Source organism: Pocillopora damicornis, chromosome 6 (assembly GCF_964200805.1).
Source record: "Pocillopora damicornis chromosome 6, jaPocDami1.2, whole genome shotgun sequence".
Taxonomy (NCBI): domain Eukaryota; kingdom Metazoa; phylum Cnidaria; class Anthozoa; order Scleractinia; family Pocilloporidae; genus Pocillopora; species Pocillopora damicornis.
The window spans coordinates 11547501-11568775 of NC_142675.1; the positions used below are offsets into that span (position 1 = coordinate 11547501).

Sequence of the window (21275 nt, forward strand, 5' to 3'; positions counted from 1 at the left end):
TGATATATTCCTTAATATATTTTTTGTTTAACCTCACTAAAGTTTGAACTGTGTTGTTCCAGCAGATATTGATATTTACTGCAACTGGAAAAATTACGTGTGCACAACTGTCGCTAATCTTAACTAACTCCTTGCCCGTGGTTTTCATTCTTGCATTGTGTATGAGGATACTTGTATACACCATTCACAGCTTGACTGCTAGAGGGTGAATTCAACATTTCCTGAAACAACACGTGTCGATATTACTTTAAGAAACTTAGAAGAGGAGTAGGTCGCAAATTTTGCAACTTAGCTTGGATGAGGTAAAACTTGGTAAATAATTGTGAATATTTTATTAACTTACGGTAGTGGAGCCAATAAATTACGTTTCAGAGATAGAAATGTTTATCAATGTGATGTTGTTGCAATATATCCGCTTTAAATGTTTATCCATCAGATGCAGTCGAAGCAAATACACGAGTTAGTATTTTCCCTCCTGAAGTATCCCGCCGCGAAGGTTGAAAAAGTTCATTTCAGTAACCATGGTTATGAACACACCTCCGTCACACCTCCAGATTGCTCCAATGAGAGCTTGCGTTTAGCTTTCCCAGAATGCATACGCAATCGCTAATTCACAACTTCACTTCAAATTTCCATGTGAAACCTAAACGCGTTGTATTTCTCCTCTTATTAGCTGTAAAAGTTCTATCTTACACTGGATATCTTGTGCCAGCCTTTCGTAGGGTGGAGTTTTTCTCGAAAGTCTTCATGACCGACTTTCACTCATTCAGGAGAGGTAAGTACCAAGTAATTCGCAGCTTTGTCCGCGAGGAGTCGTATGAAAAGTATCCCATAGTTGGTTTTGTCAGTTAGCCACTCGCTCCTCGTTTCTTTTATCACTGGCGCGTTCTGATAAAGACTGTCCACGACGAGGTCGAAAATTGTTTTTTGAGATATTTACCTTTGATAATAATTTGTATGTTAATTCTTGGACCTTACTTTTCGTAACCGCTCCATGTTTTCGCCATCCAGGGCTTCCAATAATTAAAAAAGAACAAGGTTATTGTAGAAACTCTGAAACTCTATCAATCATAGAATTATAGGAGAAAAGAAAATATTACTTTACAGTTGACACTTATCCAAATCACTGCCTGCAGGGGGTGGCCCTTCAGGTAGATCTTCATCATCTGTTGTATGAACAGTAAACTTATGTAATTGTCAACTGGAATAAAAGGTATTCTATTTATGTCATGGTAAAGGTAAGCAGTGAGCTAATACGACTTCATTGCACAGAGTTTTACTGTTGGTTTGTGTGTTATAGAGGCTGTGATGTCACTTTTCCAACTTCTTAAAGAGAGGATAGATAAATTGCATACAGATGCATGACATTTTGAGGAATAATAGCATTATGGTAGAAAAGGAATATGTTATTTTCCATTCTACACTTACTCCACTTGAAGGAGGTGGTCCTTTGGGTAGATCTTCACCATCTGTATTATAAACAGTAAACTTATGGAATTGTAAAAGTGAAAAAAGGCATTTTATTTAAACATCAAGGAACAGATATGTTGTGAAAAATGTTTTGTCTAAATTGACCATGTAAATCATCCTTCTGTCATGTGGTTGCAGACTATATTATTTGAATGGTGTATTATTTATTATGCATATGTCATTTTATGAACATTTAAATCTTAATCTAGTTTCACTGTTGTGGTTCAAGTTATCTAACATTCTGTTGTAAAACTAGCACTCACCTTCTTGATTTAAATGTGGACCTTCTGTGAGGATAAATTGATATGTTTCCTCTTTAATTGTGTAAATGAATTTGTTAGTAACCTATGGTTATAAAAGTGATATTAAACATGTCACACATATACATTATTTATCATGAATATGCTTCTGTGGTCACTGAGGCAAAATGAAATCAATATGAAATATATAATTTAGTTTTATTTACCAGTGGCTTTACAAATTTCTTGTTTATCTTTAGGTGGTTCACCCTTTCCACAAATAGATGGCAGGAAAATTGCCAACTAACTTCAGCAAGGATAAAGAATGCCTAAATCACAACCTGTGGATGATAAGTTGCAAGTTGGTGTACCCTCTTGTTTGTCCTGAAGACTTCACTATTTAAAAAACTGATGCCAAATATATCACTGCAAACATTTTCCATGCATCATATGTCTTTAGCTCCTTCCAAGATAGCTTATGTTGGGCCACACATGATTGATGTCCTAATTGTTAATTTCCTGATTTCATTTGAATATTTTAACGGTTAAGAAGCACATTCCATTTCACAAACACCAAGTACCAGATCATGATAAGATGCTGGCAAAATGACCTGGATGCAAGACTACATCCACTGACAAATGAAAGATAAGGAAACCTTACATAAGCTGGAGATTTATTTACTCTTTGTTATATTTCTTCATTTCTGTTTTATTTCCAGTGTAATTAAATTAAGTTGGTAAAAATAAATAAATAAATAAACAAATTTGATCCGCCTTGATTAGCATTTGCTATCCGTGGGTTAAAGGAATATCTTGTAATATGTAAGAACATGAAAAATAAAAGTGTGAAAGTGTGTGTGTTTCAAGGACAAAGGCTACCGTAATTTCCGGTCGATTACCCGCACGGCCGATTACCCGCACCGGCCGATTATTGCATACGGCGAAAAAAAAAGTCAACGGATTACCCGCACCGGTGGATAACCCGCACGTTGTTATTCAACTTTTTCGGTGGCGAAAACGTGACATTAAGGCGACTTAATAGGAGCGTAATGAGCAATATCCATTGTTCATTTGTCGTTAAAATACTTTTTCAGCGCGAAATTAGTTAAGTTTCGCACCTATTATTTTCAACATTCTGGTGATGCATTTGGGATTTAAAATTACTGTCGGCAATTTCTCAAAAAAATCGATATCTCCTGTTCTACTGGGCCTAACAAGTCCCTTAAAACGGGAAAATTCTCTTTAGCTCAAGCTAGTGAAAACTGGAAATTTGTTACTGATGCGCCGGATATCCTTGGATTATTTTTGTCACCATCAAGGTTTTGTTTTCACGCGTGCCGATAAAAATTTGTTTGTCACGCAACTAATTATGCGTGAAATAAACTCGAGTTGGCATCATGTTTTCGTGCCGCTTTGTGGCACTTTTGATACAATAAAATTCATTTGAGAGGTGGAAACGCAGGTAGGTGAGAAATTTTTTCAATTCAACTTCCAGAAGAATTTAAAATTGTCACATAACCCGCACCTCCCTATTACCCGCAGTGGCGCGGATTTAATGCAAAATCAACAGATTACCCGCGGGTAATCGACCGGAAATTACGGTAATAGCATGGACTTGATTAAGGTGAATTAAATGATTCAAAGGAAACACAAGAAGATTAAAACCCCCATCTTGTGAGAGAAAAACATGCTGGATAGTTCAATTCGCCACTTTGCCATTCTGACTTGTCCAACATTTCTTAGCTTGCTCCAAAAGCTTACTAATTTTAAGTTTCCTTCATGTATCCTCACCCTTATTACCTGAAATGGAGCTTTTTTTATTCTTCCGCAAAGTAGGCTGCTCTATTTTCCCCAGATCATGGTGTTCCCTGCAACTCACTTCACTTTTTATGCAAAAATTAGTTATTTGTTTAAAACTATTATATTGATGCTATACTTTTGCATCCTTTAACCCTTCAGCCCCTGGGAGTGACTAACAACTAAATTCTCCTCACAGTATCACCCCTGAATGAAACAATAAGGTCATGAGAACAAAGGAAATGACCACCAAGTTAAAAACCCATTGATTGTTGAACAAATTCTCCTTCAAGTGTCATTGGAAATTTATAGAGAAAAGAATAGAGATGATGCAAAATTATCTCAGGGTTTAAAGGGTTAATCAATTTGAGGCAACAAAAGTTTGAAAACAAAATGACCACTTGTTTTCTGAGTTGTTTTAAGACATTCTTTTGTTACTCACAAACAAATGTTGTCCCCTCTGTAATAAATTTCATATCATCCATTGTCATCATCCTCTAAAGCAAATTGTTGCTTCCTTTGAAGCAATTTATTGACATGAAAATTTACAACAAGCAGCTCAAAGCAAACGTCGACGATTTCGTCGTGTAGACTTTTCTTTGAAGTCTCAATTTACCTATGATTCTCCCGCTTTCTGTTTGCTGTAACTTAACATGTTGTGTCGACTCTTTATTTAAGCGCCTCTCTTGTAAAGGAAATTTGTAAACAACTTTCGAAGTTGCAATTTTTCACGGCGCACCTGTATCCTTCGCTTTCAAATGATTATTTAAAACACCAAACAAAATCATCCGAATTGATTTTATCAGCATTTATTAAGCATAAATTCCACACAATATAGAAGCTATAATTGATAGTACTTCAGTATCAGCGTGACAAATACCCATTTCTAAAGGACGTTGCAGAGAGAGTCGCGTCACTATTACAAATGGAACGACCTCGCCTCACCATAGATGGACAGTAAAATAGAAAGTTAAGGGCAACTGTCTCGCACTGATTAGAACTGTTTGCAGTAAATATAAATGCAATTATTATAACTGTAGTTATTGTAAATAAGCTTATTAATAAAGTGAAGCAGCTAATAGGCTACCATATCTCGTAATTCCTGAGTAAGAACCTCCCTCTGAACAACAGGTGATCACCGGTTTGGATTTTAATTCAATCCGAATTGTATCTTTCAAAGGATCGGGAGGGGAAACACACGTAATCTTTTAATGATAAGAGCTCTCCAGATCAAGTTTCACCAAAATTACTACAGATCTATAATCTGGAAGTAAATTTCTCGAAAACAATAGGCAGGCTGCACGATGTTCTTACTCCAGGTAACACTCGATAGGCACTGCTTAGCTGGTACAGTGCCATGCAGTTTGAAACTGATAAAAACTTACTGACATGGCTACAATATAGCAGTAAATCTACTGAAATCTAAACTTTTCATGAATATAAAAAAATTATTACCTTAAAATTAGCTACAACTTCATAGAATACAATGATTTAACATTTTTTTTTATCATCATAATCCTTCGTAACATGATTTGCTATGATCAAAAACACTTCTACAGTAATTGAATGCAATAAATCGAGAAAAGATCTCTCATATGTTCAATGTGCCGTGCAAGCACCTACAAACGTGTTCTAAAACTAGGAACTGATTCAAATTTTCAATCACGTGATTTGACTACAATCATCTGCTGTGTAATCACTAGTTATACTCATTATTTTGGTTATATTTGCGCCATTAAACACAGCATATACTTAGAACTGTTAAGAGTGGAAAAAAACTACCAATCGACTAATTCAACACTACAAAAAAGAAAGGTCTAAGCATATATATTAATTCCTTCTTAATTTACCTGATGGCAAAATCAATAGTAAAGATTTTTTCAGTTCTTCTACCATTTAAACATTTGAGAAAGAAGATACACCCATACTAGACAATTATATTAAAAAAAATCAAAGAGAAATTACGCTTAATTTATCGAGGAAAATTCACATTACGATTAATCAAAATAAATGGAAAGACAAATCACAATCACAAAGAAAAATATGCCAAGTGCAAAATTCCCAAAAGTATTATGCTCTTACGCGATACTATATAATGATATTATACTCCAAACATCCTCATATAAAAAAAAAAAATCAACAATTAATGATTCTCCCCTTGACTAAAAATAGCGCTGAAATCTTAAGAGATTATTTGAACGGGGAAACATAACAAAAAAAGTGCCTCAAAAGACAAACCCACACAAAATTTCCCAGATCTTTCACTGAAATGGTCTTTTCACAAATTTCTTAATTAAAGGAAATAACCTTCACATTAGAGGCGCTCGTTTATATCTACGATCTGCTCCAATTTCACCAAGAAAGAAAGACATGGAAAGGGGGTCATCACATTCGACTCGTCACACATCCTTGCACATCTCACTAAACTGCGGTATTTTATAAAATTTACTTGTTTGAAAATTTACTCACGCAACAAATTATTGGATAAATTGTGGGATGTTTAAAATAATGTGAAAATCAATGGCTTAGCCACTAGGTAGCACCATTTTGTGATTATTAGGAAAATATACTTTTAAGCTGTCAGCGGTTCCGCTAGAATATCTATTCTAAATTTTTATAGGCTAAACAGCTAATTAAAGGGAAATTGAAAGCTCGCCGAACAAGTTCAACCAGGTGTGCATATAAAACTGCTGAAGTACATTCCACTTTCCCAAATTAAGCAAAAATTGATTAACTGTCAAGCTTAGAAAACAATGCACTTCAAGAAAAAATGTTATTGTGCCGTCAATGGGAAAACATTACCAAGCTGAGAGCAACATCGCTGAGTTTGTGGTTCTCGTATTCTTACGGTTCTTGATCTCCTAAGCACTAAAATTGTAAACATTCGCGAAGAATCAAAGGTGTTCAATGTTTTCTAAGTTTGAGGAATGAACACAGATACTTGACAAAAAAAAAAAAAAAAAAAAAAAGACTTTAAATTGCTTCCGGAATTTCTTTCTTTCTTTTACGAAAAGGACGTGGTATCGAGTGGTTATTTTTCATACGTTGCTACATGGAATGCGCTCACCTTAATATATTAACCAAACTAGTTTTGTATATCGCGAAGGCGAAAATTAGGTCGTCGAAAATGAACTAAATTAAGATTTTCCTTAATAGGATGATGTGAACTACGACTTTTCTGTAGCTTTATAGTGGTACTTCCGGCCGGCGATAAGACGCCACATGATTTGAAACTTCTCACATTTTTGAGAACAAATTTAAATCTATGCATTATGTTTTTCCATGTAGCAGAATACTTCAGCAGTTTTGATAGCATCTGAAGGAACAGGCACATAGAGAAAAAACGGTACAGCTCATAGGTACTTAGCCCTAAATGCACGCGAAAAGAGCGTTAAAAAAAAGCGAGCAAGCGTTTAATTTTTTCAAGCGCACTCAAAAAACGCGCGTGAAAGAAGCTCGTTAGTATGTATGAGGCAGTCTTTTGTTTTACCCTTTTTGTAACTTTGAATGGTGACTGAATAGCTCTTATCGGAGTTGAGCACGCTACCCAAACAATCCAGCGGTATTCTTGTGAGTAAACATCAAAGCGAGGCTATCGGGTCAACATCGATCAGATTTGTGTGAGAAAGTGAGGAAAACTTTTAGAGTGTGTTCCACAAATCTTCCACAAGCGGCCTTTTTTCCGCTGAGGAGAAAGTGCAGTTGATAAGTGGTAATTGCCCACGGCATATTACTAAAGAAAGACTCAAAGAATGGTTGTCATTCCGCAAAGGGACGGCTAAAGATGGTAGTGCACGGTCTGAAGCAACGAAGGCCGAGTTATCTCAAAGGTACACAGATTGCAATATTTTTTGTCCCTTATAATTATTGCCATTGCTTGAAGGGAATATCGAAGCATAAGTTCTATATAGATTTGTTTTACCTGCCGCAGGGTCATCAGTTATATAAAAAATGGTTGGGAGAATAATTTTACGGAGAAGTGGCAACACTTGGCGGCAAGTAAACCACTGGAGCAAACGGCGACCGTCAATTGTGATTTCCCTGGATCTGCACAATGGGTTTCGCTGGTTGACGCGAAGGACGATGTCCCTTCATTTAATATTCAGAATATTGTGTCTTACTTTATTGAAAGAAAAGCTAAAGACAATGAATCCAACTATTGTATTTTTTTGTTCAGTTCCCGCTCCTTAGTTTGCCATTTCTCAAGTAAACATGAGATTTCGTCATTCTTTAACTGAAGTTGATGTTCCCAGTTTTCATCTACAATTTGAAATAAACCTTCACTTTCGAGATGTTCAGTTTCCATACCATCTGAAACAGATTTAAAATCGGTGTTTTCAATGTTTATCGGTTCGGGGGCTGAATGCTGCTGCGATTTCTCTATTTTTGTTTTCTTTGTGTTCAACGTTGCTCGATCAGCGGGCTCTTTCCTCTTTGGTTTTTCAACAGTAAATATAAACTTTGTCGGTACGGAATCTGGCTTCAAGCGAATTCTTTGTCCTTCCATTGGTTTTATGAAGCAATTAGCTTAAAAATGCTGACTACAGACATAAGAGTTTTGGTTTACCGGAGTGTTCTCTCGACGCAGTTTCACGAGCCATTGTGCCAGCAAATTCTTGTTTGACAGCGGCAGCGAATGCCATGATAAGTCCTTGCATTCCGCTATGGAACTTCGGTTTTGACACCCAAAAGCTATGCAATGTTTCACCATGGATAAAGAAACTAAAAACTCGAGAAAATATCAGGTAAATACCAAGCTACTACTAATTTCCCTCTCTGCTTCCTTATACTTTAGAGCGAGCTAGACCCGATAGCCTCGTTTTGGCGTAAGCTCATCCGGAGACCGCTGATTTCGCGTGCTCAACTCCGATAAGAGCTATTGCCTCCATTGTGAAGAAAAACACTCATTAGAACATAGAGTGCGACATTGTGGATAATTACGTTAAGTCTGAAAATGTGAGAGGTCCCATCAGTGACCAAGTGCTCACGCACGTGGCAAAGAAGAGGTTTTTCCTCTTTAAATGGTTGTCACTGCCATCAGCATGGACACCGGAAAAATTCTGGAAGTCGAACCCTTAATTAAGCAAAGTCATGGTTATAAAATATCAATCACTGGTGCAATTTGCAACACTTTTGGATGAAATTTCCGGTGGTATCATAATGGATTGGACCCAGTAAATATTGAAAATTTTTAAAATGTGAGTGGAAGACCACCTGTGAAATAGCGCTATAATCTGTGCAAAAACGTTAAATACAAGCTAAAACGCAATTTTTCAGTAATATGAAATTGTACCAAGGGTAAAACAAAAGACTGCCTCATACATACTAATGAGCTTCTTTCGCGCGCGGGCTTTTTTTTGTGTGCGTTTGGAAAAATTGCACGCGTGTACGCGCTTTTTTTTTTAATGCGCTTTTCTCGTGCATTTAAGGCCATTACCTCTGAGCTGTACCATAGCGGCACACATCCTCTACGATTTAATGTCCGCATACACAGTATCGGTACCACTAACACGTGGCATTGTTGCCTTCTGTCCACGACCAGTAATTTGATCAAGCTCAGCATACTGAAGCTCACCAGGTTTAGGTCCCTGCCAGCGATAGAAAAACAAGTTGTAGTTGAACGAAACAGACAATCGTGGAAATTTCTTCTGACAGCGGTTCATCAAAAATTAATAAACTTGAAATTTTTCATAATAAAAATGTAACCTTTAAAATGGTGCAGGTGTCCTACAGGAAGAGACGCTTTGCAGAGGCTAATTTGGCTTTTTTTTTGGGGGGGGGGAGGGGGGGTCATATACGCAAACATGCAGAGACCACTTAGCTGGTTTATCAACTAATGGTTGACAAATGTTGATAAGCCGCCGTAGTAAATTTTTCTTTTGGAGGACTGTGGACAGGTGCGTATCTTTGTGTGGTGGAGAATGGTTTGGAGTAGGCATGGCGACGAACGCTGTCTAACTGACATTAAACATTACTGCTCGTTATCAAGCTTGGCCTTATCTAGCTACAAAAATGGCAACAAGCCTTGGTTTTCCATGGTAACCGACTCAAACAATTGCAAAATGTTAACTTTTAAATTTCCTTATCGTTCCTTTTATCAGTAAATGGTCCGGTGGAAGTATTTCTATTGTGCATTCCTTTTCTTACGCAGAAACGCTCTTAAAGAAATCTGCAATACTCCGTACAGTCGGTGGAGTATCGACTTTTGAATCACATTTTAACTTCTTTAACAGCAGAATGTAGTCTTGAGAACGTGTAAATTATTGTCATGAGAGAAAAGTAATAAATGTGTTTGATCACTCGGTTATAAAACAACTTTACTGGGATCTGGTTACAATCAAAGTGTAAGATCCGTTTACTAGAGTTCCTTCATTGCGGAACCTTACCTTCTTTTTCTTCTTGGTTTTATCGACCACTGCATATTCTGGAAGTTGCTCTCTCGGTCCACCTGCTCTATTCCCTCTTCGTCCCTCAGAACCCATATTAGCAACTTCATAAGTCACTGAAGGTTCAGACGATGGATTGGAGGCTCGATAGTTGGCCTTAGGACCCGCAGCTGCATACGGGGTGTCGGGTGAGCAATAACCCGCTTCCCTACAATGCACAATGACTTTTCCTTAAATTTGACCCTCCGCTACCTGGTCCCTCAGAGTAGGTTTTCCAGATGTTACAGTTTATTCGCATTCAAAATGAATTTAAAAACCATGACTGAATATACACCTTCCTGTACATGATGAAACAAACAAATAAAAAGATGAAAAGGGAAAAAATAGATATGCTTCAAATTTCACAAGTCAGTGAAGCAGTAACTAGCGTTCCATTCATACGTATCTAAAGATGTTAAAAAACAAACACTTAATAAACGAATAAGTACAAAAAAAGAGCTGACACCCTAGTAACAGAAAAAAAAATTCAACAAGTACACAATACTTACATCCCCGCGTCTTGGCCTCCATTAGAATGGACTTCTTACAATAGCGTTTTAAAAAAGAACACATAGTAAATAAATTGGTACATAATTATACTGTAGAGGATTAATAATCAATCCATATACACCAATGTAAGTCACTGCTTTGGGCAACGTACGGGTTAGCAAACTATTCAAAGGCAAAACAGAATTATCATATGTGCCACGAACTGATCTTGTATTCTCAACTCTAGAAATTAGGAGCTAGATTTTTCTTGCATAAAAAGTTATTGCTTCTTTCAATGATGATTACGTTACTTCTTTTGTTTTATACATTTAAACATGCGTTTCGAGTAGATGTTTCAGAAGTCTGACTGTCTCCAGTAATTTTGATTACATCTCTGACAATCACTGATGTACACGTACAGAGAAAATTAAACCCAAACGCGATCTTGAAATTCAATCAAAGTGACCCTATGGTGAACTTGTTCATATATTTAGCAAAAAAATGATTAGAATATACAGTAATTTCACAAAATTGATTGAAATTGGTCTAAAGTCACAAAGGCGATTAGAACGTGCAATACTTACCCTTTGAATCCGGATTTTTCTTGCATAGACATTTTCGGATAAATCCGAAGACCACAACAATACAAATCGTTGTGCTGAAGTACCAGCAACAAAAGTTCCCAACAATAATAACGAGGAACAGCGAGGCAACGACGGCGATGGCGATGATGATACCTTTCTTCAAGTCTGAAAAAAAAACCAAAGACCATTTGCATGTTTTAGGAAAAGAGATATTCAAAATAATGAACTTGATGTAACTGATGTCAGTAATGTAGTATTCAATTAATGTTAGCATTGTAAATAATTTAATAATTGTAGGATTGAATTGTAAGCAACTCTTTTTAAATAATGTATCGTAAGTGATGTATTGTAGGTAATGTATTGTAAAAAAATTATAGTTAATGTATTGATGGTAATACAGGTCGTCAATAAAGGTTTATAAAAAAAAGTTTCAAGAAAATGAACCTACACCTATTTGATAAACCTTATTTCTTAAATGCTACAAGCAGAATTAAGTTGTCGCAATCTATAACTTTGCCTGGATAGAAGATATTGTTCGCAAACTTATGAATTGTACACGTACGTAATTTTGCCATTGGAGGCTGTTCATATCAATCCTAAGCATTCCATTATGTGGATAATCTCCACCTGTCACTTTATTTGTAATTTGTTGAGCTCTAAAGCTATTTTACCTATGGTAGTGGGATGGAAGGACATAAATTTTTCTTTGAGCAATGTGGCAGCAGTATTGGGGTTATCGGAGCAAATTAAGATTTGGAATTGCGAGCTTGAAAGGTAATTTTCAAAAACTCATTAATAATTCATAAGCCCATAAACCTATCAAATGGTAGATAATACATCACGTGCAGTGACTTTATATCGATAAACCTCATCCTTATTAGTATGCGGTGTTTTATCAGATATAAAGACACTGCACGTGACTTATGAATATTAATTAATTATCAACACAGAAATTGACACAACAAATGGTGGGAACATATTTAATGGTCTTTCAACAAATTTCATACAGTAAATTTACTTTTGTACCAAATTAATAGTGCAGTTGTGAAATAAACATCTGGAAAAATTCTCGTATGCTAATTTCTAACGTTCACAAAAGCATAATTGTTATGAACTCTCTTGACACACGCTTTTCCAAGAATGTTTTTGAAGCCGTTCAAAAAACTCGCAGCACGTGTTTTATCGGGTCAAAAACCACTCGGCTACGCCTCGTGGTTTTAAACCCGATAAAACACTCCAGCTCGTTTTTTAAACATTACATAAACAACTGCGTAAAAAGTAATGTCAGACGGTATGGTTTCTCAATCATACCGTCTACCTCACTCTCACAGTGTTCAGCACCAGACGGTTTGCTTTTTCAACGACATAAATTTTGTTCTTGCTTTTTTCTCTGGAATGGGGCAGGTAAACATTTACTGCCCTTGACTAGTCTGTAATAACGAACGTTTTCACCGTCACTCGACTGATATCCTCGTCTCATTCGAAATATTACCGTTCGCTGATTGTAGCACAACATGTCACATAGTAACACGTCATATAGTTACTTGAGAATTAAAAATAAAAGACTCCACCGAAAGGCATTCATTTTCAGAAAAAAAAATAACAGTAACATTGTTCTCTCCTAAGACTACTGGGAAGGTAAACATAAAGCACTCACATTGGTTCGATGCTAGCAGCAGAACATAGAGACTGAATATGAATAATCATAGCAAGGTTTGAGCCAGGCCGCGCCATTGCGCCAATCCCGCACTGCAATTGAAATTGTCCCTTAAAAAAACGGTCAAGGAGACAATTTGTCCCCTTCAAAATTTAGGGAAAAAACTCGAAAGGAAGCACACACGAAAAGTTTTATCTCGGTACAGAAATTGCAAGCTAAAACAGAACGTGGAAAGTATATTTTCTTGCACGTTTAAAGTTCATTCTAAAGTCACGTTTCAGTCACACTTTACTGAACACGTACGTCTCATGCTCAACCAAGCGTGGTGAACTCAAGTGGCAATCTTTACTACGCTTTTCACAAACATGCGAACTCAAAAGTTCAAAAGCCGCCTTCACAATTACGTTTTTCGCTGCCCTCAATCATAATTACGATCACAAGCAACGAACCTTGAAACACAGAAACACACGAAACGGATTGAAATCCACCAATCACAAATCACAAACCATGACCTTTTGAACCCGTGAAAGTAAAGTTTTGTTTCCTAAGAGTTCCGTTAAGATGATTGACGGCAGCGAAAAACGCAATCGTCAGGTGGCTTTTGAACTTCAAAATTCGCATGTTTGTGAAAAGCGCAGTAACATGTCACATCGAAAACGTGTTCCAACATTAGAAAGCTTTTTCGCTCGGAATCGAAGCCAGAGTGAATCAGAGAAAAATGATACAGAAGAAGAACAGTGTATTAATCAGGAAGAAACGAATGAGGATCGAAGGAAACCGAAAAAATCACGAACTCTCCTGAAAACTTGGTTGCGAGATCACAAATGGTTGCGCTATGAAAAAGAGGCGATGTTCTGCTATTTTTGTCGGAAATCTAAGAAGACAAACCCCTTTGCAACGGCAGAAGGGTGTACAAATTTTAGAACCTCAACTCTGCAGCAACTCTTTTCTACAGCCCTTGATGTTTGGGCTAGAACCAACTGAAGAATTAGTACATTTACGTTTACCAGTGATTAAGAAAGGAATTGAAGTTTACAAGGCGATGCCGGGACGAGATTCTGCTGTGTAATGTTTTGAAGTATAAAGCATAGTCATTGATCCTCTGTTTAAATATGACGAGAAAAAGAAATTTGACATCAATAACAACTTTTCTTTTTTGTATCACTTTTCTTGTATTACAAGTCTTACAAGGATCAGGTAAAAAAAAATGTTTTTGTCGGCTTGCCTGAATGAATGTAAAAAAAGAAAATGTCGAATAAAAATTAATTTGTCTGTCCCCCTAAAAATGAAAATGTCCTCCAAAATTTTTGCTAAGGGGACAAATTGTCCCCAAGTGATCAAATACAAGCTCAAACCCTGATCATAGCATGACACTATTTGTATAAACTGGTGTCCAACACAAATCGAAACTTAATGTAAAACACTGAAGATAGCAATTCACTAACACAATGTACACAATGAAATGTTTGTACTAATTCTTATGTGAAGGGTGCTTTTGCTTTTGTGACCGTTTGTGTATTCAAGTTTGGATGGGAAAATTGTAAAGCAATATAAAATTGTATTACATGTACAAGTACAGCTGTAAATTGAGATGAAAATTCCCAACTATAGTGGAGTGACTACTGTGTCCTCAAATGAGCACCTGCCATTGAACCCTTTAAATTGATAAGATTCACCATCTTCATCCACAGAAATGTCAATGCTTACAACATACCATGGAAAACACATATTTTCCGATAGAATCTATGTGTGTGTAACGGACAACTCTCAAAAACCCTGGGAGGATAGGAAGGGAAAGGGCACATACTCAAGGGGAGGTGCTCATTCAAGGTATATCAATAACACATGAAAGTCTCCATTGCATTAAAGAATATCAGAAAAAGGAGGTGACTTGAATGATGTGGAAGTTTCAGCCTGAAAAGTTATGGTTCTCTACAACTATGAAAACAAACCACTCATTTATAATCACTGACTACAACTCAAGTTCAAACTGCTATTGCCTCTTATTTTTGTTCCTTTTATGTTGTGCACAGATACTAGAGCATTGAACCATTTGAGTCATTTTGGTCTCATTTATTCTAAATGAATACATGTAGAAGTCAAAATATGCTGAAAATGTGCTTGTAATCTTCAGGCAGGATTATGAGATCTAGTAACACATACCAGCTTATGAACATCTAAGTGAGGTGTCATGAAACTTACCATTGGAGGCACCTGTAGGTGTTGGTGAGTCTGTTGTTGGTCTAATATCACAAGATGCTGCCCCATTTATACATGTAGGACAAACAGGGAAATTTCCAAGAGGCCCTTTTTTGGCAACATCACGAAGACTTGTAATAACATGTGTTTGGTTTGTGATGGAGTTGAATTTCAATGCTAGCTTCACAGTACTACACCTTGGGAAAGAAAACAACTGAAGCTTGGATTAAAGTGGAACATATAACAGAAAGGAAAAGTACAATTTATAAAGGAGAACAACTAAATTAATGAATTCTAATGGTTCACAAACCTGTTATCTCTCACTTCCATACTTTTATAGTGACTGAAAACCTTTTGGAACTGAAATGTAATAGAAATGTGCAGTACATTGTATCAAGTACAAAAAATCAGAGAGGTTCATTTCTTCCATGAACCTGATACTGTGTACTCATTAACATCTTGAATCTGCCAATTTTGCTTATTTTCTGTCAGAAATATTCTTGACAGCTTCTGTGAAAACAGAACTAATTAACATCAGCTTTTAAAACAGACCATTTTCAGTAAGACAACAACTGTCCTCATCTAATAAAGATTTCTTATTGCTCAGAAGAGACTTTATTTGAGTGAGAAACTTCAAGAACCTAAATCCATGATTACCTGAAAGTAGACATACATGTTATGAATGAAGCCAATAATTATACTTATTATATCCCTGGCAGTACCCTTGGGCAATAAGAAGCAATACCTGTATGTTATGATTGGCTACATGTACCTAAGTGAGCAAGATGGGGCCCTATTGCTTGCTTAGGATTGCCTGCTTACATACCGCTCAAGAAACATGTTGTATGGAGTGGAATTAAAAAGTTCATAGTTTTTTGACAATGTCCATGATGGATTTGGAAAAAGCAATCTCTCAGTCCATAAAAACAAAGAAAAGGAACATAGCCAGTTTCCAGCCATCTTGTAAATGTTGTGATGTAATCAGAGTGATCTCCAAACTCTAAAAGAGTACATAAATTTTGCTTGCATAGAAGCAAAGCATGCATTCACCTCCCACACATCAATAAATTTAGAAACCTCATAAGCACTAGCACTAATGAACAACTAGGAAAATGAAAATTGATTGGCATACATGTAGTCACACAGTTGCATTTAACACACAAAAGTATGTAATTTTGAGCTTAACCAATGTAGAAGTAAAAAGACACATGAAAGTTGTTACCACTTTATCAAATCCATTTAACAGTAAGGATTCATTGTATTTTCCATTAGCACAGCTTTTGTCAGTCATGTTTATAGTTATAAAAATCCACTCTCCTTCAATGACTGTGAAAAAGAAAAAAACATTACGAGATCACATTTACCAATTTAAAACAGCTTAAAGAAAGAGAAAAAATCTCACACTATTAAGCAGTAAATGAGTCAAACTAAACAGTAACTTACAAACATTGGCAGTTTTTGCATCATTTCCAAGTCCATTGGCCACATTACAGGTATAGTTGGCATCTTCACAGACTTGTGAAATAAGAAGAGTGTTCTTGTCACAAACTTGTTCTGAGTCATTACATGGTGTCCAACTATGAGTAGGTGGAGGGTTTCCTTCTGCTTCACAGTTAAGAGTTAGACTTTGTCCTACACCAACCACATACTGAGTTTGAAAATTAACAATCTTGGCTGGATCTGTATATAAAATTAGAAATTAAGATAAGATGTAATCAAAGGACTCTTGGAGCCAGCTAATTCGTGTATTGGCTGATTTGAAGCATATACTTTTGTTTAATGTAATATTGGTAGAGTTAAAGACAATTGGAAATAGCAGAGGTTAAGTTTGAAAAGAAATTTTGAATAACTGTAAAAATGCTTAAGAGGAAATGGATTTTATTTTGGAATAGCACAGTAATAACCAAGGTTCAAGTATATATTGTTATTTTTTTACATACAAAATTCAATTATTTAAGATTACTGCTAATATGTATATACCTTGTGAAGGGATACACAAGCAGATAGGCCAGACAGTCCTCTTTTGTGAGTTGAAAAAGATTCAACTTGGTGAGGATTAAGCTTTTTACATCCATGACATTGTGTGAAGTTATAGTGCGCATTACAATCTTCCCTGAGAGTTTGCTTCAAATGACAGTTTGAGCAGATTATACATAATTTTTGTAGTGAAACATTACAATTAATTGAAACTTCTGGATGAGAAAATAAAACCAGATATTTTCTCTTGTAAAATTCTTTAAGTTGTTGAGGATAATAATAACATTCTTCATTACATTGCTCTTTCAAAATGACACTTACTGTACCGCATATTAAGGAACAGTGCTCATTAAAATCTTATTACAAGTTGTCGTTGTTTTGTTAGGAGCTTTAAATTGTGATGTTGAAATAGTAAAACTAAGGTTTGTGCTCCCACTTTGTGCTTGTCCGAAAATAAAAGGAAAGTGCATCTCTGTTTAACATTATTCAAACATTTTTTCAATGCATACTCACAAGTAACATTTACATAAACTGTTCGGTTGTCTGGTTTACCAAAGTCATTGTAAGCTGTACAGGTATAATTTCCTGCATCAGTCCTGTTGATGTTTGTTATATTCAGCACCTTTCCTTGCACCACAACAGTATTTCCTTGGTTCCCAGGATTCTCTTTGGTCCAATTGATGCTTGGATCTGGTCGACCTGATACTTCACAGGTTAACTGCAAGTTGTGGCCTTCAAGAACACTTGGTTTACCTCTAATTCCAGTGATATTTATTGGAACTAAGAGCAATCAAACAATAACAAGTAAATCAAGGATAATCGAATGACATGCACACACAAAAGTAACAATTGCAAAAAAGATGATACTGTTGACATGATTTTTATACATTCTTTGCACACCTTGCACATGCAAATGAAATTCAAATGCTATGATTGTGCAAATTATACAAGAACAGTCCCTGCATTATGATCCATTAAGAGCACTTTACTATGCACAAATGTCTGCCTTAAGAAATTTGGAGGACTTTCAAAAGGCCATGAAACTTTTCTGAATTCTTTTCTCAGCTTAATAAACTTAGCATTATTATTTTTAACTGCAGACCAACAGGAACTATTTAAAAACACATTATTTAAAAAAATAATTTCTTTAGGGTATTAAAGCCCACCAGAGTGTGAATAGCCAATTATATCATGTCACCATAAATGACTCCCACAATGTTTTTAGCAGGAACCAAATATTATGCTTCTTGATTTCAATCCTGAAAACATCACCTAGTTTCAGTGGCATATAGTGATCTTTGCTATACCTCTGCATAACAAAGTAGGCTGTGAATGGATAAAGATAAAATGGAAAATAGTCCTTCACTGTGAGCCAAAAAGGAGGTTGGGTGTAAGAGCAAGAAATTTAAGAAATCCCAAGAGGAATGGCTAAAAAATTTCATTGAAATGAAAGGGTTTGTGGTTTAAGCAATCTTCCTTAATAGCATGCAGCCAGCTATCATCAAGAGGTGCTGCTGCAGTGAGTTCAACCTACTTACAACTTAAAATCAAATTTGCTACATCCAGTAGAATTGAACCATGGTCTGTCATGTGAAACTGCTAGATAGTTTCCTGCAAATAATGGTTTTTCTAAGAGTCTCCTGGGACTCCCTAAGATGCTCTTGCGTATCCTATTAGCATACTGAACTGTAACTTGAAATGTGGTCATTAAAAGCATGATACTGCATGTCTACAAACTTGAGAGCAAAAAAACACCATACCCTTAATGAGAGGCAAAGGTAGGTGGTTGACAACCCTCTACTTGACATAATAAACAGAAACCTTGTCATATCATCACTAATAAGGTACTACCAAGTCCTGCCTATTCAAACAATGTTTGTTGCTTATTTTGTAACACCAGGTAACCTTCAAGTGGGGAAGGGTTATAGGAAAACTTTTACATGATAGAGCGTGCCACGACTTTTGCCACTCATTGTACAGTGTAGTTTTTTATGAAAATGTGTCTTTGCTAAACATATTACTGGGGTATATTGAAAACTTAACAGCCTTATTAGATTAATTACAAACCAAAAAAACCATGTAAGGTATTTCTGATTTCCACAATTGATGTAATAAAATGGTCTCAGATATAACACTTATCATTAAAATTGTGATGAGCACACTTCACAGAAAACCACAGAGCAAACAACAGGAAAATCAAAAATTCCCTTAATGTTCTTGAAAATATACCCCTCTTATTTAAAATTGTGTAGAAGTTTTATTAGAGTGGTAGGATTTAATACCAGATGTATTGGCTCAAGGAGACATCCTCCCTTTTGAAAGGTAATACCCTGGTCAGTTTAAGTTTTGTGGAAAGAACATTTTGTATTTTATCCATTGGTACATTATTTGTGGTGGTTATGCTTCATTTATACTCTGTTTTTTGCGAAGTTTCTGTATATTTAATTTTTCTGAAGCAAGATATACAGTGTATCCTCTATCATCACTTTAAGAGGAAAACCAAAGATATAAGAAAACTATAGTACTGTACTGCAACACAAATTAAATTTGGAACTAGAAAATTAAATCCTTCCAAAAAAGGATATAAGAAAAGCAACTTGGAAAAAAAAAGGAAAATATCATGGGATTAAGTTTGTGAAAACTCAAAATAAAAGACAAGTTAAATTGCTCGAAGTGTGAGTAAGTTGCAATTTGTCTTAGTTTTGAAATTGATTGGGTTATGGGGTGGGTTTCCTTTATTAATCATAAAGAGAGGTAAAGTAGAAGCTAAACACTTCCAGACTAGTTTTGATACCCAAATGAAAAGTACTCTATTGACTGTATGAGTGAAGAAACTGAAGAAAGTTGTGATTGCTCAGTTTTGATCTATTATGTTATGTCTCTGTGTTCAGTTTTTTTGTTAAGTTTGATTATGCTGTAATTAACTTGTTTGTATGGTGTTTGTATGATTACTCATGATGATTGTCCAACATCGTTTATCTTCTATTACAAATGCAAGTTTTCCAATCTATAGTGATCAACAACTCTTCCAATGACCATTGGCCATTTTTTACCTTGTGCAATGTATAAGAAAACAATTAATAGATTCATTTTTGTGATATCTAGAATAATAAAGGTCTTGCCACTAGTTGTTTATAATCACCCTTAACACTGTTATTATCAGTCTCATAACTAGTTCCTGCTAAAGTTGTAATCTAACCATAATCACAAGCATTTTTTGCTTTATTGTTTGGTTACACTGTCGTCGTGAAAGCATGAGGATGTTTTGGGTTCCTCTAGTGGATTATCTTTTTTTTATTTATCATGTGACAAAGCCTAATTTTGATCTTTTTCTTGGCATTTTTGTTGTTTTGTCACAATGGATATTTTGCTCTTTTGCAGACCTCACATGGTATAAGACAAACGTTGCTAAATGACTACATAACAGTACAGTATTACATTAAACCTACCATGGATTAAACGTGTCATGCACAACAACGTACTTTAATGGTTATTCCCTACCATCAACTCTAATAAATACATAAATTTGATGAAAGGAAAGTTGACGGATTACATAAGCATTCTTGTCTTACAAGGTCTGTTTACACTTTCACTAGGTCCAAAGGACAAAGCTAGTGAATACTGCATTACAATACTTTAAACTACATTACAGTTATACCATAAACTCACCTAGCACTTGCACCTGAATTGCGCGGACCCAAACATCAGAATTAGAAGCAATTAACTCACAGGTAAATGTTCCGTTAGCCTTATCGTCAGCAGCAGTCACGGGAGAGATAAACAGAGAAGCACTTTGTGGAGTGAAGCTTCCACTGAACCGTTCCCGAAATTGATCGCTGACAACACCAGTTTGTCCATTTTGATAGTTGACTATACCAGCACCATTGAATTTTAAGATAACCAGAAGTATTGAAACTGCCGTAAAATTGTAGCTCCATTTCAGTGTAGCAGAAGATCTCTCATAAAACTTTAAATTGATGGTGGGGAGTACTTCGTTTGGATCTGAAGTTGTCCTAACCGGAGTAGGTTCAAACCATGTGACACTTCCGCCATCTGAAGCAGAATATTTTAGAACGCAGTTACATTACATCAGTTCATGCTTTCATTTCATCAAAACAACAAAAGATTCTTCGATTTTAAAATTTTAAAAAATTATACAATCTTAAAGGTACAACTAGCAGTTTCTGTCAATATAAAAGTCATCTAAATAAAGTACATTAGGCTGATGAACCTAGTTCGGACTCGAAAGAAGAAAGTAAACACAAAACAAAACAAAATCGCAGTAAAATACATTACCTGAGAGTCGTGGTAAAAGTAAAATCCACGTTAAGATAAATTTCAAGTGACAAATCATTCTAGAAATGTCTTTAATGCCCAAAGATGAGTTTACTGAGCTCGGCGAAAACATCATCTCTAAAAATAACGATGTCGAGAGAAC

At 35.8% G+C, this 21275-nt stretch overlaps 1 protein-coding gene and 3 long non-coding RNA genes across 4 annotated transcripts; 2 read left to right on the forward strand and 2 right to left on the reverse strand.

Moving 5' to 3' along the window:
- The first annotated feature begins 634 nt into the window (after nt 1–634).
- On the forward strand, nt 635–2560 carry LOC149043966 (uncharacterized). The gene is made up of 2 exons (XR_016187544.1): nt 635–775; nt 1970–2560. It is a non-coding gene; the product is annotated as an uncharacterized LOC149043966 (long non-coding RNA).
- A 4466-nt stretch (nt 2561–7026) lies between these two features.
- On the forward strand, nt 7027–7794 carry LOC149043967 (uncharacterized). The gene is made up of 2 exons (XR_016187550.1): nt 7027–7336; nt 7438–7794. It is a non-coding gene; the product is annotated as an uncharacterized LOC149043967 (long non-coding RNA).
- On the reverse strand, nt 7566–7857 carry LOC149043968 (uncharacterized). The gene is made up of 2 exons (XR_016187566.1): nt 7719–7857; nt 7566–7595 (listed from the first exon to the last, which is right to left on the reverse strand). It is a non-coding gene; the product is annotated as an uncharacterized LOC149043968 (long non-coding RNA).
- Nucleotides 7858–8384: 527 nt separating this feature from the next.
- On the reverse strand, nt 8385–21264 carry LOC149043969 (uncharacterized). The gene is made up of 11 exons (XM_089209177.1): nt 21134–21264; nt 20507–20890; nt 17351–17617; nt 16304–16540; nt 16083–16186; nt 15171–15220; nt 14864–15057; nt 11005–11169; nt 10441–10474; nt 9893–10100; nt 8385–9094 (listed from the first exon to the last, which is right to left on the reverse strand). The coding sequence occupies exons 1-11, from the start codon at nt 21246–21248 to the stop codon at nt 8975–8977; spliced, it is 1878 nt and encodes a 625-aa protein (XP_089065303.1). The 5' UTR covers nt 21249–21264; the 3' UTR covers nt 8385–8974.
- Between the last annotated feature and the right edge of the window lie 11 nt (nt 21265–21275).

Excerpts from the sequence above, each read along its gene's own strand:
- LOC149043969 (XM_089209177.1), bottom strand. The coding sequence starts at position 21,248 with ATGATGTTTTCGCCGAGCTCAGTAAACTCATCTTTGGGCATTAAAGAC. Across the intron at positions 15,058-15,170 it reads ATGGAAGTGAGAGATAACAG|GTGTAGTACTGTGAAGCTAG; the intron begins GTTTGTGAACCA and ends TTCTTTCCCAAG. Across the intron at positions 9,095-9,892 it reads AAACCAAGAAGAAAAAGAAG|GGACCTAAACCTGGTGAGCT; the intron begins GTAAGGTTCCGC and ends TATCGCTGGCAG.